This window comes from Coturnix japonica, unplaced genomic scaffold (assembly GCF_054131305.1).
Source record: "Coturnix japonica strain WE unplaced genomic scaffold, WE-NBRP24 Scf062, whole genome shotgun sequence".
NCBI lineage: Eukaryota > Metazoa > Chordata > Aves > Galliformes > Phasianidae > Coturnix > Coturnix japonica.
Genome location: NW_028188965.1, coordinates 615,807 through 641,712, shown reverse-complemented (window position 1 = coordinate 641,712; position 25,906 = coordinate 615,807). Strand labels below are relative to the sequence as shown.

The 25,906-nt window shown below is 56.1% G+C and overlaps 4 protein-coding genes across 5 annotated transcripts; 1 reads left to right on the top strand and 3 right to left on the bottom strand.

Annotated features, from left to right (window-relative positions):
* Positions 1-190: 190 nt before the first annotated feature.
* LOC146751725 (scale keratin-like) lies at positions 191-1,128 on the top strand. The gene is made up of 2 exons (XM_085533777.1): positions 191-248; positions 449-1,128. The coding sequence occupies exon 2, from the start codon at positions 470-472 to the stop codon at positions 830-832; it is 363 nt and encodes a 120-aa protein (XP_085389903.1). The 5' UTR covers positions 191-248; positions 449-469; the 3' UTR covers positions 833-1,128.
* A 16,229-nt stretch (positions 1,129-17,357) lies between these two features.
* LOC146751724 (scale keratin-like) lies at positions 17,358-19,179 on the bottom strand. Of its 2 annotated transcripts, none has more exons than XM_085533747.1 (2): positions 18,175-19,179; positions 17,358-18,005 (listed from the first exon to the last, which is right to left on the bottom strand). In XM_085533747.1, the coding sequence occupies exons 1-2, from the start codon at positions 18,330-18,332 to the stop codon at positions 17,594-17,596; spliced, it is 570 nt and encodes a 189-aa protein (XP_085389873.1). In that variant the 5' UTR covers positions 18,333-19,179; the 3' UTR covers positions 17,358-17,593. The 2 variants fall into 2 exon arrangements, with proteins under 2 accessions (XP_085389873.1, XP_015739823.1); XM_015884337.3 differs by having other exon boundaries at positions 17,358-17,977; positions 18,179-19,137.
* Positions 19,180-20,644: 1,465 nt separating this feature from the next.
* Positions 20,645-23,104, bottom strand: LOC146751723 (sperm-associated antigen 4 protein-like). Its single transcript, XM_085533676.1, has 5 exons — positions 22,100-23,104; positions 21,903-22,012; positions 21,485-21,652; positions 21,106-21,195; positions 20,645-20,935 (listed from the first exon to the last, which is right to left on the bottom strand). Exons 1-5 carry the CDS (start codon positions 22,377-22,379, stop codon positions 20,810-20,812), a joined length of 774 nt encoding a protein of 257 aa, XP_085389802.1. The 5' UTR covers positions 22,380-23,104; the 3' UTR covers positions 20,645-20,809.
* Positions 23,105-23,581: 477 nt separating this feature from the next.
* On the bottom strand, positions 23,582-25,636 carry LOC146751722 (sperm-associated antigen 4 protein-like). Its single transcript, XM_085533682.1, has 5 exons — positions 25,498-25,636; positions 25,301-25,410; positions 24,887-25,054; positions 24,508-24,597; positions 23,582-24,337 (listed from the first exon to the last, which is right to left on the bottom strand). The coding sequence occupies exons 1-5, from the start codon at positions 25,628-25,630 to the stop codon at positions 24,212-24,214; spliced, it is 627 nt and encodes a 208-aa protein (XP_085389808.1). The 5' UTR covers positions 25,631-25,636; the 3' UTR covers positions 23,582-24,211.
* Positions 25,637-25,906: the final 270 nt, after the last annotated feature.

Here is a 25,906-nt window from a genome sequence, read left to right as displayed (position 1 = left end):
TAGCACAGGCCTGGCCAGCATCCAAGCAGAGTAATTGCAGGGGTTGAGAGAGCGGGTGGGGGCAGCCAGAGAAATGGTATCAGCAAAACAGCCCGATGTAATGCAGGAAAAGATTGGGGTTTGGCTGCTGAGAGCCACGTGTCCACATCACAACCAGCTCCTCCCCATGCTCACCAGCCCCCATAAAAGCAGTGCCCTGGGTGAGCACCAGCATCCAGCACTGCTTCCTGGCTCAGCTTGGGAAAAGGGTGAGTGGCTGGGCATCCTCTGTCAGGAGCTGGTGTGGGGCTCCCAGACAGGAGAGCAGGATACTGGGGGTGGCTTGGGCCTTACAGCAGTGACAGAGACTCCAGGCATGCTGTATGCATGGTAGCTTCATGTCATGGGCTAAGATCTGCCAGGGCATCTCCTCACTCACAGCTCTACGCTTTCTGTCTTTGCACTGCAGGCTCATCTCTCTCACCCCAAGATGTCTTGCTACGACCTGTGCCCACCCAAAACCAGCGTGGCCGTGCCCCAGCCCATCGCTGAGAGCTGCAACGAGCTGTGCGCGCGCCAGTGCCCCGACTCGACGGCCTTCATCCAGCCACCGCCCGTCGTCGTCACCTTCCCCGGCCCCATCCTCAGCTCCTTCCCCCAGCAAGCCGTGGTGGGCTCCTCCGGAGCACCCGCCTTTGGGGGCTCCCTGGGGCTGGGGGGCCTCTACGGCGCCGGGGCCACTCAGGGCTCGGGGGGCCTCTGCACCTTTGGCAGACCCTACACTTCTGCCTGCAGCCCCTGCCCCTTGCCCCGCTACAGCAGGAAGCTCTGGGACACCTGCGGGCCCTGCTAAACCCAGGCCTTGATCTCCTCCTCCTTCCTCCTTCTGTGCATTGATGTGTGATGCCAACATTGTCCTGCAAGGTCCTTTCTGGGCCCAGTGTTGGCCACTGCATGGAGGGTGCCTGACAAAACTCCTGTCCTGAAGCCCCTGGCACCTCCTATCTGCCTTCACCCGGTACATATCTCTGTTGTTGTGTCCTTTCCTTCACTTAATTCACAATAAAATCAGCTTGCATCCCATTTTTGACTCTCAGGCTTTTGTTTCATGGCAAACACGGCAGCTCCAGAGCTCCCTTCCCTGCACTCAGCCGCCCCTTTTGCCTTGTTATGGCTCTCAGCAACAAACTGAGCCAGGCCATAATGCTTCAAAGGGAAGACCCCGACCATGGCAGCCCTGTATCACACAGAGACCCCCTGTCTGCACTCAGGCACATACTCTCCACTCAGCCAATCGAGCGAAGGAATAGAAAGAGATCACACCACTCGACCAATAGCACTACGGCTTCAATTAAAACCGCAGCCCCCAGCCAATAAAAGGAAGGGTTCCGACCAAACTACGCCCCCACGCTCGAAGGCGGGAAGCGCTCTGACGGCGGCCGTGTTTATTTGGTGACGTGGTGCGGCAGCTCCTTCATGTGGCTCCTCTGACGCCGCCAAGTTGGATTTGGGACTAAAACCCACCCACCGATTTGGAACCGGACCCGGTCAGGGGGAGGCAGCTCCGGAACCGGAGAGACCGTGTCAATCATTCCCTCTGAATGCCAGACCTCAGCCTGCTGACTGCCTCCCACAGGAGGAGGCTCACTGAGTGAGCCACACTGGGGACCTCTGCTCACACTGAAGGCACCCAGCACAACCCTATGGTGGTTGCAGAGCATTTGCTTATCTGCACTTACCAAGAGTGAAAATGAGCACTATGAAGGACAGGTTTAAGATCGTCCTCTTGTGCCCTGCAGCAGCAGTGGGCAGGGATCTTGCCAATCTCGTGGCTGTTTTAAGCCACGTAAAGGAGAGTTGGCCCAAAGAGGCAGGAGCTGATCCACTTAAAAGCCTCTTCAATCCTGCTGGCATTCGGAGTCTTCTGTGGGAGGAAAGAGCCTGGTTGTGTGAGCCGAAGGGAGGCAGGAGCCCGATGCCCCCAGCAGGTTCCCCCCATCTCATACCTGTGACCCCCTGCTGCCATCTCCTCTGCGGGGACCTGATGGTCCTTGCCAACAGCCTGGCTCCCTGAGGAGCCAGGTATATTCAGGCGCCTTCTTCTCAGAGCCTTTCTCCTCGCCATCTGAGCGATACGTGAGCCCTGGAAGCAGCTCTGGAAGCAGCACGTCCTCTCAGCACTGCGGTCCCAAAAGCTCTGAGCCCCCACTGGGGCTCTGTCACACTGAAGGCAATAGAGGCGGCAGCTCTGATGTCACTGATGGCAGCTGTGATGTCAGAGTGGGCAGCCATCTCATAGCTGTGACATACTGCTGCCATCTCCTCTGCGGGGAACTAATGGTCCCCACCAACAGCCTGGCTCCCTGAGGAGCCAGGCATATTCAGGAGCCTACTTTTCAGAGCCTTGCTCCTCGCCATCTGAGTAATACGTGAGCCCTGGAAGCAGTTCTGGAAGCAGCACGTCCTCTCAGCACTGCGGTCACAAAAGCTCTGAGCCCACTGGGGCTCTGTCACATTGAAGGCAATAGAGGCGGCAGATCTGATGTCACTGATCGCAGCTGTGATGTCACAGTGGGCAGCCATCTCATACCTGTGACATACTGCTGCCATCTCCTCTGCGGGGACCTGATGGTCCCCGCCAACAGCCTGGCTCCCTGAGGAGCCAGGCATATTCAGGAGTCTTCTTTTCAGAGCCTTGCTCCTCGCCATCTGAGTAATACGTGAGCTTTGGAAGCAGCTCTGGAAGCAGCACGTCCTCTCAGCACTGCGGTCCCAAAAGCTCTGAGCCCCCACTGGGGCTCTGTCACACTGAAGTCAATAGAGGCGGCAGCTCTGATGTCACTGATGGCAGCTGTGATGTCACAGTGGGCAGCCATCTCATAGCTGTGACATACTGCTGCCATCTCCTCTGCGGGGACCTGATGGTCCCCGCCAACAGCCTGGCTCCCTGAGGAGCCAGGTATATTCAGGCGCCTTCTTGGAGCCTTTCTCCTAGCCATCTAAGCGATAGCTGAGCCCTGGAAGCAGCTCTGGAAGCAGCACGTCCTCTCAGCACTGCGGTCCCAAAAGCTCTGAGCCCACTGGGGCTCTGTCACGCTTAAGGCAATAGAGGAGGCAGCTGTGATGTCACAGTGGGCAGCTGCACAGCCAGTGACATAAGCAGGCCCCACCTCAGGTCTCCCTTCGAGGCACACAAGCTTTTCTTCTTAGCACAAGTTGGGTTGGAAGGGACCCCCAAGCACCCCTTCCCCATTGTCTTTTATTTTCCTTTCTGGGCCTTGTGCTGGCTGTTGTCTTGGAGAAACCTGAAGAAGCACTTCTGATGCTCCAGGCTTCTCCTGCCTGCTTGGGCCTCGTATACATCTCTGGTGTTTGTCCTTTGCTGCCTTTACAATAAAATAAGCTTGCATCCAATATTTGAATCTTGGGCTTTTGTTTTTGGAGCTGCAGGGCTGCCTTCCTGTGCACACAGCTTCATCACTTGGCCAGGACAGGCTCTCAGCCCCATGCTGAGCCAAGCTTGGCTATCTTGGGGCAAAGACCCCAGCCGTGCCAGCTCTGGTTCACACAGTGCTACAGTCTGGAGGGGTCCTGTCAGGATGCAGGGGGGCTCACAGCTGCCAGGACCTGCAGCCCCATGATATCTGCAAGCATGCAGGTTCTGTTCTGGGAAGGGTCTCCGACTCTGTTGTTGTGTCCTTTCCTTCACTTAATTCACAATAAAATCAGCTTGCATCCAATTTTTGACTCTCAGGCTTTCATTTCATGGCAAACACGGCAGCTCCAGAGCTCCCTTCCCTGCACTCAGCCGCCCCTTTGGCCTTGTTATGGCTCTCAGCAACAAACTGAGCCAGGCCATGATGCTTCATAGGGAAGACCCCGACCATGGCAGCCCTGTATCACACAGAGACCCCCTGTCTGCACTCAGGCACATACTCTCCACTCAGCCAATCGAGCGAAGGAATAGAAAGAGATCACACCACTCGACCAATAGCACTACGGCTTCAATTAAAACCGGAGCCCCCAGCCAATAAAAGGAAGGGTTCCGACCAAACCACGCCCCCAAGCTCGAAGGCGGGAAGCGCTCTGACGGCGGCCATGTTTATTTGGTGACGTGGTGCGGCAGCTCCTTCATGTGGCTCCTCTGCTGCCGCCAAGTTGGATTTGGGACTAAAACCCACCCACCGATTTGGAACCGGACCCGGTCAGGGGGAGGCAGCTCCGGAACCGGAGAGACCGTGTCAATCATTCCCTCTGAATGCCAGACCTCAGCCTGCTGACTGCCTCCCACAGGAGGAGGCTCACTGAGTGAGCCACACTGGGGGTCTCTGCTCACACTGAAGGCACCCAGCACAACCCTATGGTGGTTGCAGAGCGTTTGTTCATCTGCACTTACCAAGAGTGAAAATGAGCACTATGAAGGACAGGTTTAAGACTGTCCTCTTGTGCCCTGCAGCAGCAGTGGGCAGGGATCTTGCCAATCTCGTGGCTGTTTTAAGCCACGTAAAGGAGAGTTGGCCCAAAGAGGCAGGAGCTGATCCACTTAAAAGCCTCTTCAATCCTGCTGGCATTCGCAGTCTACTGTGGGAGGAAAGAGCCTGGTTGTGTGAGCCGAAGGGAGGCAGGAGCCCGATGCCCCCAGCAGGTTCCCCCCATCTCATACCTTTGACCCCCTGCTGCCATCTCCTCTGCGGGGACCTGATGGTCCTCGCCAACAGCCTGGCTCCCTGAGGAGCCAGGTATATTCAGGAGCCTTCTTCTCAGAGCCTTTCTCCTAGCCATCTCTGCAAAAAGTGAGCCCTGGAAGCAGCTCTGGAAGCAGCACGTCTTCTTAGCACTGCGGTCCCAAAAGCTCTGAGCCCCCACTGGGGCTCTGTCACACTGAAGGCAATAGAGGCGGCAGCTTTGATGTCACTGATGGCAGCTGTGATGTCACAGTGGGCAGCCATCTCATACCTGTGACATACTGCTGCCATCTCCTCTGCGGGGACCTGATGGTCCCCGCCAACAGCCTGGCTCCCTGAGGAGCCAGGCATATTCAGGAGCCTTCTTCTCAGAGCCTTGCTCCTCGCCATCTGAGCGATACGTGAGCCCTGGAAGCAGCTCTGGAAGCAGCACGTCCTCTCAGCACTGCGGTCCCAAAAGCTCTGAGCCCCCACTGGGGCTCTGTCACACTGAAGGCAATAGAGGCGGCAGCTTTGATGTCACAGAGGGCAGCTGTGGTGTCACTGATGGCAGCTGTGATGTCACAGTGGGCAGCCATCTCATAGCTGTGACATACTGCTGCCATCTCCTCTGTGGGGACCTGACGGTCCCCGCCAACAGCCTGGCTCCCTGAGGAGCCAGGCATATTCAGGAGCCTTCTTTTCAGACCCTTGCTCCTCGCCATCTGAGTAATACGTGAGCCCTGGAAGCAGCTCTGGAAGCAGCACGTCCTCTCAGCACTGCCATCCCAAAAGCTCTGAGCCCCCACTGGGGCTCTGTCACACTGAAGGCAATAGAGGCGGCAGCTTTGATGGCACTGATGGCAGCTGTGATGTCACAGTGGGCAGCCATCTCATACCTGTGACATACTGCTGCCATCTCCTCTGCGGGGACCTGATGGTCCCCGCCAACAGCCTGGCTCCCTGAGGAGCCAGGCATATTCAGGAGCCTTCTTTTCAGAGCCTTGCTCCTCGCCATCTGAGTAATACGTGAGCTTTGGAAGCAGTTCTGGAAGCAGCACGTCCTCTCAGCACTGCGGTCCCAAAAGCTCTGAGCCCCCACTGGGGCTCTGTCACACTGAAGGCAATAGAGGCGGCAGCTCTGATGTCACTGATGGCAGCTGTGATGTCACAGTGGTCAGCCATCTCATACCTGTGACATACTGCTGCCATCTCCTCTGCGGGGACCTGATGGTCCCCACCAACAGCCTGGCTCCCTGAGGAGCCAGGCATATTCAGGAGCCTTCTTTTCAGAGCCTTGCTCCTCACCATCTGAGTAATACGTGAGCCCTGGTAGCAGCTCTGGAAGCAGCACGTCCTCTCAGCACTGCGGTCCCAAAAGCTCTGAGCCAACTGGGGCTCTGTCACGCTTAAGGCAATAGAGGCGGCAGCTTTGATGGCACTGATGGCAGCTGTGATGTCACAGTGGGCAGCCATCTCATACCTGTGACATACTGCTGCCATCTCCTCTGCGGGGACCTGATGGTCCTCGCCAACAGCCTGGCTCCCTGAGGAGCCAGGCATATTCAGGAGCCTTCTTTTCAGAGCCTTGCTCCTCACCATCTGAGTAATACGTGAGCCCTGGTAGCAGCTCTGGAAGCAGCACGTCCTCTCAGCACTGCGGTCCCAAAAGCTCTGAGCCCACTGGGGCTCTGTCACGCTTAAGGCAATAGAGGCGGCAGCTTTGATGGCACTGATGGCAGCTGTGATGTCACAGTGGGCAGCCATCTCATACCTGTGACATACTGCTGCCATCTCCTCTGCGGGGACCTGATGGTCCTCGCCAACAGCCTGGCTCCCTGAGGAGCCAGGCATATTCAGGAGCCTTCTTTTCAGAGCCTTGCTCCTCGCCATCTGAGTAATACGTGAGCCCTGGAAGCAGCTCTGGAAGCAGCACGTCCTCTCAGCACTGCGGTCCCAAAAGCTCTGAGCCCCCACTGGGGCTCTGTCACACTGAAGGCAATAGAGGCGGCAGCTCTGATGTCACTGATGGCAGCTGTGATGTCACAGTGGGCAGCCATCTCATACCTGTGACATACTGCTGCCATCTCCTCTGCGGGGACCTGATGGTCCCTGCCAACAGCCTGGCTCCCTGAGGAGCCAGGCATATTCAGGAGCCTTCTTTTCAGAGCCTTGCTCCTCGCCATCTGAGTAATACGTGAGCCCTGGAAGCAGCTCTGGAAGCAGCACGTCCTCTCAGCACTGCGGTCCCAAAAGCTCTGAGCCCCCACTGGGGCTCTGTCACACTGAAGGCAATAGAGGCGGCAGCTCTGATGTCACTGATGGCAGCTGTGATGTCACAGTGGGCAGCCATCTCATACCTGTGACATACTGCTGCCATCTCCTCTGCGGGGACCTGATGGTCCCCACCAACAGCCTGGCTCCCTGAGGAGCCAGGCATATTCAGGAGCCTTCTTTTCAGAGCCTTGCTCCTCGCCATCTGAGTAATACGTGAGCCCTGGAAGCAGCTCTGGAAGCAGCACGTCCTCTTAGCACTGCGGTCCCAAAAGCTCTGAGCCCCCACTGGGGCTCTGTCACACTGAAGGCAATAGAGGCGGCAGCTCTGATGTCACTGATGGCAGCTGTGATGTCACAGTGGGCAGCCATCTCGTACCTGTGACATACTGCTGCCATCTCCTCTGCGGGGACCTGATGGTCCTCGCCAACAGCCTGGCTCCCTGAGGAGCCAGGCATATTCAGGAGCCTTCTTTTCAGAGCCTTGCTCCTCGCCATCTGAGTAATACGTGAGCCCTGGAAGCAGCTCTGGAAGCAGCACGTCCTCTCAGCACTGCGGTCCCAAAAGCTCTGAGCCCCCACTGGGGCTCTGTCACACTGAAGGCAATAGAGGCGGCAGCTCTGATGTCACTGATGGCAGCTGTGATGTCACAGTGGGCAGCCATCTCATACCTGTGACATACTGCTGCCATCTCCTCTGCGGGGACCTGATGGTCCCCGCCAACAGCCTGGCTCCCTGAGGAGCCAGGCATATTCAGGAGCCTTCTTCTCAGAGCCTTGCTCCTCGCCATCTGAGCGATACGTGAGCCCTGGAAGCAGCTCTGGAAGCAGCACGTCCTCTCAGCACTGCGGTCCCAAAAGCTCTGAGCCCCCACTGGGGCTCTGTCACACTGAAGGCAATAGAGGCGGCAGCTTTGATGTCACAGAGGGCAGCTGTGGTGTCACTGATGGCAGCTGTGATGTCACAGTGGGCAGCCATCTCATAGCTGTGATATACTGCTGCCATCTCCTCTGTGGGGACCTGACGGTCCCCGCCAACAGCCTGGCTCCCTGAGGAGCCAGGCATATTCAGGAGCCTTCTTTTCAGAGCCTTGCTCCTCGCCATCTGAGTAATACATGAGCTTTGGAAGCAGTTCTGGAAGCAGCACGTCCTCTCAGCACTGCGGTCCCAAAAGCTCTGAGCCTCCACTGGGGCTCTGTCACACTGAAGGCAATAGAGGCGGCAGCTCTGATGTCACTGATGGCAGCTGTGATGTCACAGTGGGCAGCCATCTCATACCTGTGACCCCCTGCTGCCATCTCCTCTGCGGGGACCTGAAGGTCCTTGCCAACAGCCTGGCTCCCTGAGGAGCCAGGTATATTCAGGAGCCTTCTTCTCAGAGCCTTTCTCCTCGCCATCTGAGCGATACGTGAGCCCTGGAAGCAACTCTGGAAGCAGCACGTCCTCTCAGCACTGCGGTCCCAAAAGCTCTGAGCCCACTGGGGCTCTGTCACGCTTAAGGCAATAGAGGCGGCAGCTTTGATGGCACTGATGGCAGCTGTGATGTCACAGTGGGCAGCCATCTCATACCTGTGACATACTGCTGCCATCTCCTCTGCGGGGACCTGATGGTCCTCGCCAACAGCCTGGCTCCCTGAGGAGCCAGGCATATTCAGGAGCCTTCTTTTCAGAGCCTTGCTCCTCGCCATCTGAGTAATACGTGAGCTTTGGAAGCAGCTCTGGAAGCAGCACGTCCTCTCAGCACTGCGGTCCCAAAAGCTCTGAGCCCCCACTGGGGCTCTGTCACACTGAAGGCAATAGAGGCGGCAGCTTTGATGTCACTGATGGCAGCTGTGATGTCAAAGTGGGCAGCCATCTCATAGCTGTGACCCACTGCTGCCATCTCCTCTGCGGGGACCTGATGGTCCCCGCCAACAGCCTGGCTCCCTCAGGAGCCAGGCATATTCAGGCGCCGCCTTCTCGGAGCCTTTCTCCTCGCCATCTGAGTGATACGTGAGCCCTGGAAGCAGCTCTGGAAGCAGCACGTCTTCTCAGCACTTCGGTCCCAAAAGCTCTGAGCCCCCACTGGGGCTCTGTCACACTGAAAGCAATAGAGGCGGCAACTTTGATGTCACTGATGGCAGCTGTGATGTCTCAGTGGGCAGCCATCTCATACCTGTGACATACTGCTGCCATCTCCTCTGCGGGGACCTGATGGTCCTCGCCAACAGCCTGGCTCCATGAGGAGCCAGGCATATTCAGGAGCCTTCTTTTCAGAGCCTTGCTCCTCACCATCTGAGTAATACGTGAGCCCTGGTAGCAGCTCTGGAAGCAGCACGTCCTCTCAGCACTGCGGTCCCAAAAGCTCTGAGCCCACTGGGGCTCTGTCACGCTTAAGGCAATAGAGGCGGCAGCTCTGATGTCACTGATGGCAGCTGTGATGTCACAGTGGGCAGCCATCTCATACCTGTGACCCCCTGCTGCCATCTCCTCTGCGGGGACCTGAAGGTCCTTGCCAACAGCCTGGCTCCCTGAGGAGCCAGGTATATTCAGGAGCCTTCTTCTCAGAGCCTTTCTCCTCGCCATCTGAGCGATACGTGAGCCCTGGAAGCAACTCTGGAAGCAGCACGTCCTCTCAGCACTGCGGTCCCAAAAGCTCTGAGCCCACTGGGGCTCTGTCACGCTTAAGGCAATAGAGGCGGCAGATCTGATGTCACTGATGGCAGCTGTGATGTCACAGTGGGCAGCCATCTCATAGCTGTGACCCACTGCTGCCATCTCCTCTGCGGGGACCTGATGGTCCCCGTCAACAGCCTGGCTCCCTGAGGAGCCAGGCATATTCAGGCGCCGCCTTCTCGGAGCCTTTCTCCTCGCCATCTGAGTGATACGTGAGCCCTGGAAGCAGCTCTGGAAGCAGCACTTCTTCTCAGCACTGCGGTCTCAAAAGCTCTGAGCCCCCACTGGGGCTCTGTCACACTGAAGGCAATAGAGGCGGCAGCTTTGATGTCACAGAGGGCAGCTGTGGTGTCACTGATGGCAGCTGTGATGTCACAGTGGGCAGCCATCTCATAGCTGTGATATACTGCTGCCATCTCCTCTGTGGGGACCTGACGGTCCCCGCCAACAGCCTGGCTCCCTGAGGAGCCAGGCATATTCTGGAGCCTTCTTTTCAGAGCCTTGCTCCTCGCCATCTGAGTAATACGTGAGCCCTGGTAGCAGCTCTGGAAGCAGCACGTCCTCTCAGCACTGCGGTCCCAAAAGCTCTGAGCCCCCACTGGGGCTCTGTCACACTGAAGGCAATAGAGGCGGCAGCTCTGATGTCACTGATGGCAGCTGTGATGTCACAGTGGGCAGCCATCTCGTACCTGTGACATACTGCTGCCATCTCCTCTGCGGGGACCTGATGGTCCTCGCCAACAGCCTGGCTCCCTGAGGAGCCAGGCATATTCAGGAGCCTTCTTTTCAGAGCCTTGCTCCTCGCCATCTGAGTAATACGTGAGCCCTGGAAGCAGCTCTGGAAGCAGCACGTCCTCTCAGCACTGCGGTCCCAAAAGCTCTGAGCCCCCACTGGGGCTCTGTCACACTGAAGGCAATAGAGGCGGCAGCTCTGATGTCACTGATGGCAGCTGTGATGTCACAGTGGGCAGCCATCTCATACCTGTGACATACTGCTGCCATCTCCTCTGCGGGGACCTGATGGTCCCCGCCAACAGCCTGGCTCCCTGAGGAGCCAGGCATATTCAGGAGCCTTCTTCTCAGAGCCTTGCTCCTCGCCATCTGAGCGATACGTGAGCCCTGGAAGCAGCTCTGGAAGCAGCACGTCCTCTCAGCACTGCGGTCCCAAAAGCTCTGAGCCCCCACTGGGGCTCTGTCACACTGAAGGCAATAGAGGCGGCAGCTTTGATGTCACAGAGGGCAGCTGTGGTGTCACTGATGGCAGCTGTGATGTCACAGTGGGCAGCCATCTCATAGCTGTGATATACTGCTGCCATCTCCTCTGTGGGGACCTGACGGTCCCCGCCAACAGCCTGGCTCCCTGAGGAGCCAGGCATATTCAGGAGCCTTCTTTTCAGAGCCTTGCTCCTCGCCATCTGAGTAATACGTGAGCCCTGGAAGCAGCTCTGGAAGCAGCACGTCCTCTCAGCACTGCCATCCCAAAAGCTCTGAGCCCCCACTGGGGCTCTGTCACACTGAAGGCAATAGAGGCGGCAGCTTTGATGTCACTGATGGCAGCTGTGATGTCACAGTGGGCAGCCATCTCATACCTGTGACATACTGCTGCCATCTCCTCTGCGGGGACCTGATGGTCCCCGCCAACAGCCTGGCTCCCTGAGGAGCCAGGCATATTCAGGAGCCTTCTTTTCAGAGCCTTGCTCCTCGCCATCTGAGTAATACGTGAGCTTTGGAAGCAGTTCTGGAAGCAGCACGTCCTCTCAGCACTGCGGTCCCAAAAGCTCTGAGCCCCCACTGGGGCTCTGTCACACTGATGGCAATAGAGGCGGCAGCTCTGATGTCACTGATGGCAGCTGTGATGTCAAAGTGGGCAGCCATCTCATACCTGTGACATACTGCTGCCATCTCCTCTGCGGGGACCTGATGGTCCCCACCAACAGCCTGGCTCCCTGAGGAGCCAGGCATATTCAGGAGCCTTCTTTTCAGAGCCTTGCTCCTCACCATCTGAGTAATACGTGAGCTTTGGAAGCAGCTCTGGAAGCAGCACGTCCTCTCAGCACTGCGGTCCCAAAAGCTCTGAGCCCCCACTGGGGCTCTGTCACACTGAAGGCAATAGAGGCGGCAGCTTTGATGTCACTGATGGCAGCTGTGATGTCAAAGTGGGCAGCCATCTCATAGCTGTGACCCACTGCTGCCATCTCCTCTGCGGGGACCTGATGGTCCCCGCCAACAGCCTGGCTCCCTCAGGAGCCAGGCATATTCAGGCGCCGCCTTCTCGGAGCCTTTCTCCTCGCCATCTGAGTGATACGTGAGCCCTGGAAGCAGCTCTGGAAGCAGCACGTCTTCTCAGCACTTCGGTCCCAAAAGCTCTGAGCCCCCACTGGGGCTCTGTCACACTGAAAGCAATAGAGGCGGCAGCTTTGATGTCACAGAGGGCAGCTGTGATGTCTCAGTGGGCAGCCATCTCATACCTGTGACATACTGCTGCCATCTCCTCTGCGGGGACCTGATGGTCCTCGCCAACAGCCTGGCTGCATGAGGAGCCAGGCATATTCAGGAGCCTTCTTTTCAGAGCCTTGCTCCTCACCATCTGAGTAATACGTGAGCCCTGGTAGCAGCTCTGGAAGCAGCACGTCCTCTCAGCACTGCGGTCCCAAAAGCTCTGAGCCCCCACTGGGGCTCTGTCACACTGAAGGCAATAGAGGCGGCAGCTCTGATGTCACTGATGGCAGCTGTGATGTCAAAGTGGGCAGCCATCTCATACCTGTGACATACTGCTGCCATCTCCTCTGCGGGGACCTGATGGTCCCCACCAACAGCCTGGCTCCCTGAGGAGCCAGGCATATTCAGGAGCCTTCTTTTCAGAGCCTTGCTCCTCACCATCTGAGTAATACGTGAGCTTTGGAAGCAGCTCTGGAAGCAGCACGTCCTCTCAGCACTGCGGTCCCAAAAGCTCTGAGCCCCCACTGGGGCTCTGTCACACTGAAGGCAATAGAGGCGGCAGCTTTGATGTCACTGATGGCAGCTGTGATGTCACAGTGGGCAGCCATCTCATAGCTGTGACCCACTGCTGCCATCTCCTCTGCGGGGACCTGATGGTCCCCGCCAACAGCCTGGCTCCCTCAGGAGCCAGTCATATTCAGGCGCCGCCTTCTCGGAGCCTTTCTCCTCGCCATCTGAGTGATACGTGAGCCCTGGAAGCAGCTCTGGAAGCAGCACGTCTTCTCAGCACTTCGGTCCCAAAAGCTCTGAGCCCCCACTGGGGCTCTGTCACACTGAAAGCAATAGAGGCGGCAGCTTTGATGTCACTGATGGCAGCTGTGATGTCACAGTGGGCAGCCATCTCATACCTGTGACATACTGCTGCCATCTCCTCTGCGGGGACCTGATGGTCCTCGCCAACAGCCTGGCTCCATGAGGAGCCAGGCATATTCAGGAGCCTTCTTTTCAGAGCCTTGCTCCTCACCATCTGAGTAATACGTGAGCCCTGGTAGCAGCTCTGGAAGCAGCACGTCCTCTCAGCACTGCGGTCCCAAAAGCTCTGAGCCCCCACTGGGGCTCTGTCACACTGAAGGCAATAGAGGCGGCAGCTTTAATGTCACTGATGGCAGCTGTGATGTCACAGTGGGCAGCCATCTCATACCTGTGACATACTGCTGCCATCTCCTCTGCGGGGACCTGATGGTCCCCGCCAACAGCCTGGCTCCCTGAGGAGCCAGGCATATTCAGGAGCCTTCTTTTCAGAGCCTTGCTCCTCGCCATCTGAGTAATACGTGAGCTTTGGAAGCAGCTCTGGAAGCAGCACGTCCTCTCAGCACTGCGGTCCCAAAAGCTCTGAGCCCCCACTGGGGCTCTGTCACACTGAAGGCAATAGAGGCGGCAGATCTGATGTCACTGATGGCAGCTGTGATGTCACAGTGGGCAGCCATCTCATACCTGTGACATACTGCTGCCATCTCCTCTGCGGGGACCTGATGGTCCCCGCCAACAGCCTGGCTCCCTGAGGAGCCAGGCATATTCAGGCGCCACCTTCTCAGAGCCTTTCTCCTCGCCATCTGAGTGATACGTGAGCCCTGGAAGCAGCTCTGGAAGCAGCACGTCTTCTCAGCACTGCGGTCCCAAAAGCTCTGAGCCCCCACTGGGGCTCTGTCACACTGAAGGCAATAGAGGCGGCAGCTTTGATGTCACTGATGGCAGCTGTGATGTCAGAGTGGGCAGCCATCTCATACCTGTGACATACTGCTGCCATCTCCTCTGCGGGGACCTGATGGTCCCCATCAACAGCCTGGCTCCCTGAGGAACCAGGCATATTCAGGAGCCTTCATTTCAGAGCCTTGCTCCTCGCCATCTGAGTAATACGTGAGCCCTGGAAGCAGCTCTGGAAGCAGCACGTCTTCTCAGCACTGCGGTCCCAAAAGCTCTGAGCCCCCACTGGGGCTCTGTCACACTGAAAGCAATAGAGGCGGCAGCTTTGATGTCACTGATGGCAGCTGTGATGTCACAGTGGGCAGCCATCTCATACCTGTGACATACTGCTGCCATCTCCTCTGCGGGGACCTGATGGTCCTCGCCAACAGCCTGGCTCCATGAGGAGCCAGGCATATTCAGGAGCCTTCTTTTCAGAGCCTTGCTCCTCACCATCTGAGTAATACGTGAGCCCTGGTAGCAGCTCTGGAAGCAGCACGTCCTCTCAGCACTGCGGTCCCAAAAGCTCTGAGCCCACTGGGGCTCTGTCACGCTTAAGGCAATAGAGGCGGCAGCTTTGATGGCACTGATGGCAGCTGTGATGTCACAGTGGGCAGCCATCTCATACCTGTGACATACTGCTGCCATCTCCTCTGCGGGGACCTGATGGTCCTCGCCAACAGCCTGGCTCCCTGAGGAGCCAGGCATATTCAGGAGCCTTCTTTTCAGAGCCTTGCTCCTCGCCATCTGAGTAATACGTGAGCTTTAGAAGCAGCTCTGGAAGCAGCACGTCCTCTCAGCACTGCGGTCCCAAAAGCTCTGAGCCCCCACTGGGGCTCTGTCACACTGAAGGCAATAGAGGCGGCAGATCTGATGTCACTGATGGCAGCTGTGATGTCACAGTGGGCAGCCATCTCATAGCTGTGACCCACTGCTGCCATCTCCTCTGCGGGGACCTGATGGTCCCCGCCAACAGCCTGGCTCCCTGAGGAGCCAGGCATATTCAGGCGCCGCCTTCTCGGAGCCTTTCTCCTCGCCATCTGAGTGATACGTGAGCCCTGGAAGCAGCTCTGGAAGCAGCACGTCTTCTCAGCACTGCGGTCCCAAAAGCTCTGAGCCCCCACTGGGGCTCTGTCACACTGAAGGCAATAGAGGCGGCAGCTTTGATGTCACTGATGGCAGCTGTGATGTCACAGTGGGCAGCCATCTCATACCTGTGACATACTGCTGCCATCTCCTCTGCGGGGACCTGATGGTCCCCATCAACAGCCTGGCTCCCTGAGGAACCAGGCATATTCAGGAGCCTTCATTTCAGAGCCTTGCTCCTCGCCATCTGAGTAATACGTGAGCCCTGGAAGCAGCTCTGGAAGCAGCACGTCTTCTCAGCACTGCGGTCCCAAAAGCTCTGAGCCCCCACTGGGGCTCTGTCACACTGAAGGCAATAGAGGCGGCAGCTTTGATGTCACTGATGGCAGCTGTGATGTCACAGTGGGCAGCCATCTCATACCTGTGACATACTGCTGAAATCTCCTCTGCGGGGACCTGATGGTCCCCGCCAACAGCCTGGCTCCCTGAGGAGCCAGGCATATTCAGGAGCCTTCTTTTCAGAGCCTTGCTCCTCGCCATCTGAGTAATACGTGAGCTTTGGAAGCAGCTCTGGAAGCAGCACGTCCTCTCAGCACTGCGGTCCCAAAAGCTCTGAGCCCCCACTGGGGCTCTGTCACACTGAAGGCAATAGAGGCGGCAGATCTGATGTCACTGATGGCAGCTGTGATGTCACAGTGGGCAGCCATCTCATACCTGTGACATACTGCTGCCATCTCCTCTGCGGGGACCTGATGGTCCCCATCAACAGCCTGGCTCCCTGAGGAACCAGGCATATTCAGGAGCCTTCATTTCAGAGCCTTGCTCCACGCCATCTGAGTAATACGTGAGCCCTGGAAGCAGCTCTGGAAGCAGCACGTCTTCTCAGCACTGCGGTCCCAAAAGCTCTGAGCCCCCACTGGGGCTCTGTCACACTGAAGGCAATAGAGGCGGCAGATCTGATGTCACTGATGGCAGCTGTGATGTCACAGTGGGCAGCCATCTCATACATGTGACATACTGCTGCCATCTCCTCTGCGGGGACCTGATGGTCCCCGCCAACAGCCTGGCTCCCTGAGGAGCCAGGTATATTCTGGCGACTTCTTCTCGGAGCCTTTCTCCTCGCCATCTAAGCGATAGGCTGAGCCCTGGAAGCAGCTCTGGAAGCAGCACGTCCTCTCAGCACTGCGGTCCCAAAAGCTCTGAGCCCACTGGGGCTCTGTCACGCTTAAGGCAATAGAGGAGGCAGCTGTGATGTCACAGTGGGCAGCTGCACAGCCAGTGACATAAGCAGGCCCCACCTCAGGTCTCCCTTTGATGCACACCAGCTTTTCTTCTTAGCACAAGTTGGGTTGGACGGGACCCCCCAGCACCCGTTCCCCATTGTCTTTTATTGTCCTTTCTGGGCCTTGTGCTGGCTGTTGTCTTGGAGAAACCTGAAGAAGCACTTCTGATGCTCCAGGCTTCTCCTGCCTGCTTGGGCCTCGTACACATCTCTGGTGTTTGTCCTTTGCTGTCTTTACAATAAAATAAGCTTGCATCCAATATTTGAATCTTGGGCTTTTCTTTTTGGAGCTGCAGGGCTGCCTTCCTGTGCACACAGCTTCATCACTTGGCCAGGACAGGCTCTCAGCCCCATGCTGAGCCAAGCCTGGCTATCTTGGGGCAAAGACCCCAGCCGTGCCAGCTCCGATTCACACAGTGCTACGTTCAGTCTGGAGGGGTCCTGTCAGGATGCAGGGGGGCTCACAGCTGCCAGGACCTGCAGCCCCATGATATCTGCAAGCATGCAGGTTCTGTTCTGGGAAGGGTCTCCGACTCCCCAGAGCCATTAATGAAATCCCCTCTGTGCCCATCTGAAGGGACTGAACCTACATTGAAGGTGTAGATTCATTTTAATCAGCTGTCATGGGGTTATCCCTGGGTATCAGTCCATGACAGGGGTGCGCAGGCCCCAGGAATAAAGCTGCTGCTCAGGGGAGAGGGAAAAGGGCCGAGAGCGAGCAGATCGTTTTAACAAAGAGAAAACACAACGGCAGCGATCCGAGGAAGAACGGGAATTGACTAAATGTAACTAAATGAAACAAAATGAAGAGACGAGAGCACACAAAGTACGTGTCGAACCACGACAGTGCGATGGAAACTCGCTTCTCCTCAGGGCAAGTTGAGACAGACACAGGCCCGGTCCGGAGCTCCTCCCCACTTCCCCCTTCGGGCCGAGCTGCCCCTCCTCCTCTTCGGGAACACAACGTGCCCGCAACGGTAATATAGAACCAGAACATTCAGTCTTTAAGTACCGCTGTTCTGCTGCTGGAGTATCAACAAGAAGTTCCCTCTTGCTTTGTGTCCCTTTTTAACCCCCCAAACCCCATTAAAGCCGTATCTGCACTGTCTGTTCCTCATATCAGCTGAGCACAGTAGGGCCCAGTGCATCCCATGACAATGGTTTCTAATTCCCCAGTGACTGAACAACTGATGTGGGGTTTCCTGAAGCAAAACAGAGATGGAATAGACAGAAATGCATTCAGAAAATCTTTATTGTGCACAGCAAGGCTACAGAAAGGGAAAGAGAACAAGGGAACGCCAGGCAACAGGCTCTGGCTGTGGATGGGCAGCATGTGAAAGAAGGGAATAGGACAGATGAAGCTGATAGCATTGCAACACAGGCCACAGATGGAGCTGGAGATGCTCAGTGTCCTGTGAAGCGCAGACTATAAGGGATAATGTTGGAGCTGGGTATGTGCAGGGCTGGGGTTTAGCAGGGCCCGCAGGTGTCCCAGAGCTTCCTGCTGTAGCGGGGCAAGGGGCAGGGGCTGCAGGCAGAAGTGTAGGGTCTGCCAAAGGTGCAGAGGCCCCCCGAGCCCTGAGTGGCCCCGGCGCCGTAGAGGCCCCCCAGCCCCAGGGAGCCCCCAAAGGCGGGTGCTCCGGAGGAGCCCACCACGGCTTGCTGGGGGAAGGAGCTGAGGATGGGGCCTGGGAAGGTGACGACGACGGGCGGTGGCTGGATGAAGGCCGTCGAGTCGGGGCACTGGCGCGCGCACAGCTCGTTGCAGCTCTCAGCGATGGGCTGGGGCACGGCCACGCTGGTTTTGGGTGGGCACAGGTCGTAGCAAGACATCTTGGGGTGAGAGAGATGAGCCTGCAGAGCAAAGACAGAAAGCATAGAGCTGTGAGTGAGGAGATGCCCAGGCAGATCTTAGCCCAAGAACAGAGTCTGCTCTACACACAGCAGGACCAGAGCATCTGCAATTGATGCAGGGCCATAGTCTCCCCGCAGCACCCTGCTCTCCAGCCAGGCAGATCCACAGAAGGACCAGCCAGAGGAGGCCCAGCCACTCACCCTTTTCCCAAGCTGAGCCAGGAAGCAGTGCTGGATGCTGGTGCTCACCCAGGGCGCTGCTTTTATGGGGGCTGGAGAGCATGGGGAGGAGCTGGTTGTGATGGGGGCACGTGGCTCTCAGCAGCCAAACCCCAATCTGCCATGTGCATACCATGGGGCTGTTCTGCTGATGCCGTTTCCTTGGCAGCCCCCACCCGCTGTTTCAGCCCTTGCAATTGTCATGCTTGGATAATGGCCAGCCTTCTGCTAATGGGAAAATTAGGACTGCTGTCCTCTCATCCTCAGCCTGTGTAAGAGGGAAGAGAGCATGACACATGCTTGGTAGCAGTTCAATGCATGCCACAGCACTTCCCCAAGGGCTTGGTTTTGCTGTGTCCTCATGCCAGCTGTGCAGAGCATCAGGGAGGAGCAGGTGACAGCACTGGGCAATTGGAAGGTTTGTCCCAGGCATCTTCCATGCCAGCGTCTGAGTGACAAACACACTGCAGTTGTTATCTGCAAAGGAGTGAGGTGATGAAACACCAAATCAAAGGCAAATCTCTCAGTCACTGCCTGCTCAGCACCACTCATTATGTCCATTAAGCAGGAAGAGTAGGGAAGGCAGTGAAGGGGCCTGTGCCTGTCCAGCCATGGGCTGCTGATTCAGGGAGGCCAGGGGCAGAGCAGCCTGACCTCAGCATCTGGGAGTGCAGCCTCTGCCCATTGGTCCAGCGGGTGATGAGCTGTGGGACAGCTTGTATAAAAGCTGGGTCTGCACTGAGCTCTCCCAAGCACTGCTCTGGCCTCCTCCTCCTTGGGAACAGGGTAAGTCTGAGAGCACTTCTCCTGCTGCTCCTGACCCAGGCCAGCTTCAGGCCCCTGTGCCTGGGCTGCTGCCATCGGCTGCTCTCTTCCACTCTGTGCCCTGTTGCAGAGCTCCATCCCATCAGCCCAAGATGTCTTCCTTCTGTGGGAGGAAAGAGCCTGGTTGTGTGAGCCGAAGGGAGGCAGGAGCCCGATGCCCCCAGCAGGTTCCCCCCATCTCATACCTTTGACCCACTGCTGCCATCTCCTCTGCGGGGACCTGATGGTCCTCGCCAACAGCCTGGCTCCCTGAGGAGTCAGGTATATTCAGGAGCCTTCTTCTCAGAGCCTTTCTCCTCGCCATCTGAGCGATACGTGAGCCCTGGAAGCAGCTCTGGAAGCAGCACGTCCTCTCAGCACTGCGGTCCCAAAAGCTTTGAGCCCCCACTGGGGCTCTGTCAAACTGAAGGCAATAGAGGCGGCAGCTCTGATGTCACTGATGGCAGCTGTGATGTCACAGTGGGCAGCCATCTCATACCTGTGACATACTGCTGCCATCTCCTCTGCGGGGACCTGATGGTCCCCGCCAACAGCCTGGCTCCCTGAGGAGCCAGGCATATTCAGGAGCCTTCTTTTCAGAGCCTTGCTCGTCGCCATCTGAAAAATACGTGAGCCCTGGAAGCAGCTCTGGAAGCAGCACGTCCTCTCAGCACTGCAGTCCCAAAAGCTCTGAGCCCACTGGGGCTCTGTCACGCTTAAGGCAATAGAGGAGGCAGCTGTGATGTCACAGAGGGCAGCTGCACACCCAGTGACATAAGCAGGCCCCACCTCAGGTCTCCCTTCGAGGCACACAAGCTTTTCTTCTTAGCACAAGTTGGGTTGGACGGGACCCCCCAGCACCCCTTCCCCATTGTCTTTTATTGTCCTTTCTGGGCCTTGTGCTGGCTGTTGTCTTGGAGAAACCTGAAGAAGCACTTCTGATGCTCCAGGCTTCTCCTGCCTGCTTGGGCCTCGTACACATCTCTGGTGTTTGTCCTTTGCTGTCTTTACAATAAAATAAGCTTGCATCCAGTATTTGAATCTTGGGCTTTTCTTTTGGAGCTGCAGGGCTGCCTTCCTGTGCACACAGCTTCATCACTTGGCCAGGACAGGCTCTCAGCCCCATGCTGAGCCAAGCTTGGCTATCTTGGGGCAAAGACCCCAGCCGTGCCAGCTCTGGTTCACACAGTGCTACAGTCTGGAGGGGTCCTGTCAGGATGCAGGGCGGCTCAAAGCTGCCAGGACCTGCAGCCCCATGATATCTGCAGGCATGCAGGTTCTGTTCTGGGAAGGGTCTCCGACTCTGTTGTTGTGTCCTTTCCTTCACTTAATTCACAATAAAATCAGCTTGCATCCAATTTTTGACTCTCAGACTTTCATTTCATGGCAAACACGGCAGCTCCAGAGCTCCCTTCCCTGCACTCAGCCGCCCCTTTGGCCTTGTTATGGCTCTCAGCAACAAACTGAGCCAGGCCATGATGCTTCATAGGGAAGACCCCGACCATGGCAGCCCTGTATCACACAGAGACCCCCTGTCTCCTCCGACGCCGCCATGTTGGATTTGGGCCTAAAACCCACCCACTGTTTCGGAACCGGACCTGGTCAGGTGGAGGCAAGTCCGGAACCGGAGAGACTGTGTCAATCATTCCCTCTGAATGCCAGACCTCAGCCTGCTGACTGCCTCCCACAGGAGGAGCTGAATGCTGAGCTGCCCACCCCACAGAGCTGTGCCCCATCTCAACCCAGACACAGTTCATGATGTTATTAATGTCTTTATTATGATTATTACTATTATTGCAACAAATCCTATTACATATCATTGCTTTTCACCCTTTTTCCGTGCACCTGCACTCGGTAAATGCAGGTGTAATCTGGTTGTCCCCAGTTGCTCTTTACCAGAACCTTGATGGAACGAAAGGCTCTGGAATGATGATTCTGCAAAGGAAAATGGGGAGGAAAAAAGAAACAGGGGTGTAAATTCCCACTGTAAACTCAGCAAGCTCCCCATTCTTGCTAAGGAGCTGCAGGAAGCAGCAGAGTGTGGCTGTGCAACCATTGGGGATGCAGGGAGGAGCAGGCCTCAATGCATACTATATGTATTGTACCTTAAGCAGGAAGGTCTGTGCAGGTTCTTTCACCATCTGAAAGGTGAATGATCCAAGGGGAACCTCCTCTTCACTATCCACATCCAGTCCCTTGCAAGGAAAGCACAAGGAGGGCTGATAAGGATAGTGCCATATGGATGACCACCCCGCTGCCCTGAGGCTCGGGCATTAGCCCAGCACTGCTTCTGTTGGAGATCAAGAACCCCAAGACGCTTGGCAAAGCAAGACTTTAAGAGGGATTCCATCTCTCCAACATAGGAAACATCCCCTTGTGGCACTGCAGTGCTCAGCCCAGGACTCAAGAGGATGCCCAAAAGCAAGTGCCTGCCCTAACACTGTGCTATGGCCACATCTAAAATAGAGCCCAATAGAGACTTACAAAGACAGCGACGTCTTTGGGAGCACTGATGGCTGTGCCAGTTGGAGTCATTTCAGGCATGATGTGCTCCAGTGTGACACAAGTAGGCAGGATTTCAGCTTGGAACTGGATGACAACCTGGCCCTGCTGTCCTTCCATGGGCCAGCATTGTCCAAGTGAAACACCTGGCTGCAAATAGAATGGGAGAGAAATAAGAGAGAGCACTGGGGTCACAGCACTCCTGCTTCAGCTAAAGGCAAAGGCAGTGAGCGTCTGTGGGTCCTACTTGTGCTTGAGAGTGGCGTATGTGTGAGGAACCAGGCAGAAACACAGGGCCTTAATTCCCTGCCCTACAAAGGGGCTCTCAGTGTTACTGAAAAGGGGAAGATGGTGGCTGAGGGGTGAGGGGGAGTGAGGGGTGCAACCAGCACTAAGATACCTGCAATATGGTATCTGGAGGGTTCATGGTGCGCCAGAACCAGCGGAGCCTGCAAACCCAACACTTGAATGTATAGGTGGGAGATGTTCTCTGCAGGTCGATGGAGGCGCCTGTAATGAGGAGGGAGGAGATGAGTGCAAGAGGTAACATACGTGGAGCAGCACAGGGGAGCAGGGCTTGCATGCCTGTGTCCTCACCTAAGCTTTTCAGTGCCCAGTCAGGAGATTGATAGCAGTCCAGCTGCTCTCTCTGCTCAGTAACAGCCTGCTGCAGTCTCTCAATCTCCTGGGGAAGACAAGCATCAATGTCTTCAATATCAATCAATGACATTAGAGGGCTGTGAGCTCCATGGTCGCAGGCACAAGAGGCCAAGATTGAGGAAAGGCGTCTGAGCCCACAGTCACTGACCTGCACCATGCTGTCCTTATGTGCCCTCCGGAGTGTCGACCAAGTAATAAAGAAATAGGAATTCACCATGACTGCAAATCACATGGCAGAGAGAAGGTGATAAGTACAGAATCACGGGGGGATATACAGGGAGATATACAGAATACAGGGGGGATCCACAGCAGCTCTCTGGCTGAGTGGGACCCATTGGTGGAGAGCAGCTCTGGAGCAACCAGATTGGGATAGGAAGGCAGAAGGAGCCACACTGGGGGTCTCTGCTCACACTGAAGGCACCCAGCACAACCCTATGGTGGTTGCAGAGCATTTGCTTATCTGCACTTACCAAGAGTGAAAATGAGCACTATGAAGGACAGGTTTAAGACCGTCCTCTTGTGCCCTGCAGCAGCAGTGGGCAGGGATCTTGCCAGTCTCGTGGCTGTTTTAAGCCACGTAAAGGAGAGTTGGCCCAAAGAGGCAGGAGCTGATCCACTTAAAAGCCTCTTCAATCCTGCTGGCATTCGGAGTCTTCTGTGGGAGGAAAGAGCCTGGTTGTGTGAGCCGAAGGGAGGCAGGAGCCCGATGCCCCCAGCAGGTTCCCCCCATCTCATACCTGTGACCCACTGCTGAAATCTCCTCTGCGGGGACCTGATGGTCCTCTCCAACAGCCTGGCTCCCTGAGGAGCCAGGTATATTCTGGCGCCTTCTTCTCGGAGCCTTTCTCCTAGCCATCTAAGCGATAGCTGAGCCCTGGAAGCAGCTCTGGAAGCAGCACGTCCTCTCAGCACTGCGGTCCCAAAAGCTCTGAGCCCACTGGGGCTCTGCCACGCTGAAGGCAATAGAGGCGGCAGCTGTGATGTCACAGAGGGCAGCTGCACACCCAGTGACATAAGATGGCCCCACCTCAGGTCTCCCTTTGATGCACACAAGCTTTTTCTTAGCACAAATTGGGTTGGACGGGACCCCCCAGCACCCCTTCCCCATTGTCCTTCATTGTCCTTTCTGGGCCTTGTGCTGGCTGTTGTCTTGGAGAAACCTGAAGAAGCACTTCTGATGCTCCAGGCTTCTCCTGCCTGCTTGGGCCTCGTACACATCTCTGTGTTTGTCCTTTGCTGTCTTTACAATAAAATAAGCTTGCATCCAATATTTGAATCTTGGGCTTTTGTTTTTGGAGCTGCAGGGCTGCCTTCCTGTGCACACAGCTTCATCACTTGACCAGGACAGGCTCTCAGCCCCATGCTGAGCCAAGCTTGGCTATCTTGGGGCAAAGACCCCAGCCGTGCCAGCTCTGATTCACACAGTGCTACGTTCAGTCTGGAGGGGTCCTGTCAGGATGCAGGGGGGCTCACAGCTGCCAGGACATGCAGCCCCATGATATCTGCAAGCATGCAGGTTCTGTTCTGGGAAGGGTCTCCGACTCTGTTGTTGTGTCCTTTCCTTCACTTAATTCACAATAAAATCAGCTTGCATCCCATTTTTGACTCTCAGGCTTTTGTTTCATGGCAAACACGGCAGCTCCAGAGCTCCCTTCCCTGCACTCAGCCGCCCCTTTGGCCTTGTTATGGCTCTCAGCAACAAACTGAGCCAGGCCATGATGCTTCATAGGGAAGACCCCGACCATGGCAGCCCTGTATCACACAGAGACCCCCTGTCTCCTCCGACGCCGCCATGTTGGATTTGGGCCTAAAACCCACCCACCGCTTCGGAACCGGACCCGGTCAGGGGGAGGCGGCTCCGGAACCGGAGAGACCGTGTCAATCATTCCCTCTGAATGCCAGACCTCAGCCTGCTGACTGCCTCCCACAGGAGGAGCTGAATGCTGAGCTGCCCACCCCACAGAGCTGTGCCCCATCTCAACCCAGACACAGTTCATGATGTTATTAATGTCTTTATTATGATTATTACTATTATTGCAACAAATCCTATTACATATCATCGCTTTTCATCCTTTTTCCGTGCACCTGCACTCGGTAAATGCAGGTGTAATCTGGTTGTCCCCAGTTGCTCTTTACCAGAACCTTGATGGAACGAAAGGCTCTGGAATGATGACTCTGCAAAGGAAAATGGGGAGGAAAAAAGAAACAGGGGTGTAAATTCCCACTGTAAACTCAGCAAGTTCCCCATTCTTGCTAAGGAGCTGCAGGAAGCAGCAGAGTGTGGCTGTGCAACCATTGGGGATGCAGGGAGGAGCAGGCCTCAATGCATAGTATATGTATTGTACCTTAAGCAGGAAGGTCTGTGCAGGTTCTTTCCCCATCTGAAAGGTGAATGATCCAAGGGGAACCTCCTCTTCACTATCCACATCCAGTCCCTTGCAAGGAAAGCACAAGGAGGGCTGATAAGGATAGTGCCATATGGATGACCACCCCGCTGCCCTGAGGCTCGGGCATTAGCCCAGCACTGCTTCTGTTGGAGATCAAGAACCCCAAGACGCTTGGCAAAGCAAGACTTTAAGAGGGATTCCATCTCTCCAACATAGGAAACATCCCCTTGTGGCACTGCAGTGCTCAGCCCAGGACTCAAGAGGATGCCCAAAAGCAAGTGCCTGCCCTAACACTGTGCTATGGCCACATCTAAAATAGAGCCCAATAGAGACTTACAAAGACAGCGACGTCTTTGGGAGCACTGATGGCTGTGCCAGTTGGAGTCATTTCAGGCATGATGTGCTCCAGTGTGACACAAGTAGGCAGGATTTCAGCTTGGAACTGGATGACAACCTGGCCCTGCTGTCCTTCCATGGGCCAGCATTGTCCAAGTGAAACACCTGGCTGCAAATAGAATGGGAGAGAAATAAGAGAGAGCACTGGGGTCACAGCACTCCTGCTTCAGCTAAAGGCAAAGGCAGTGAGTGTCTGTGGGTCGTACTTGTGCTTGAGAGTGGCTTATGTGTGAGGAGCCAGAAACACAGGGCCTTAATTCCCTGTCCTACAAAGGGGCTCTCAGTGTTACTGAAAAGGGGAAGATGGTGGCTGAGGGGTGAGGGGGAGTGAGGGTTGCAACCAGCACTAAGATACCTGCAATATGGTATCTGGAGGGTTCATGGTGCGCCAGAACCAGCGGAGCCTGCAAACCCAACACTTGAATGTATAGGTGGGAGATGTTCTCTGCAGGTCGATGGAGGCGCCTGTAATGAGGAGGGAGGAGATGAGTGCAAGAGGTAACATACGTGGAGCAGCACAGGGGAGCAGGGCTTGCCTGGCTGTGTCCTCACCTAAGCTTTTCAGTGCCCAGTCAGGAGATTGATAGCAGTCCAGCTGCTCTCTCTGCTCAGTAACAGCCTGCTGCAGTCTCTCAATCTCCTGGGGAAGACAAGCATCAATGTCTTCAATATCAATCAATGACATTAGAGGGCTGTGAGCTCCATGCTCGCGGGCACAAGAGGCCAAGATTGAGGAAGGACGTCTGAGCCCACAGTCACTGACCTGCACCATGCTGTCCTTATGTGCCCTCCGGAGTGTCGACCAAGTAATAAAGAAATAAGAATTCACCATGACTGCAAATCACATGGCAGAGAGAAGGTGATAAGTACAGAATCACGGGGGGATATACAGGGAGATATACAGAATACAGGGGGGATCCACAGCAGCTCTCTGGCTGAGTGGGACCCATTGGTGGAGAGC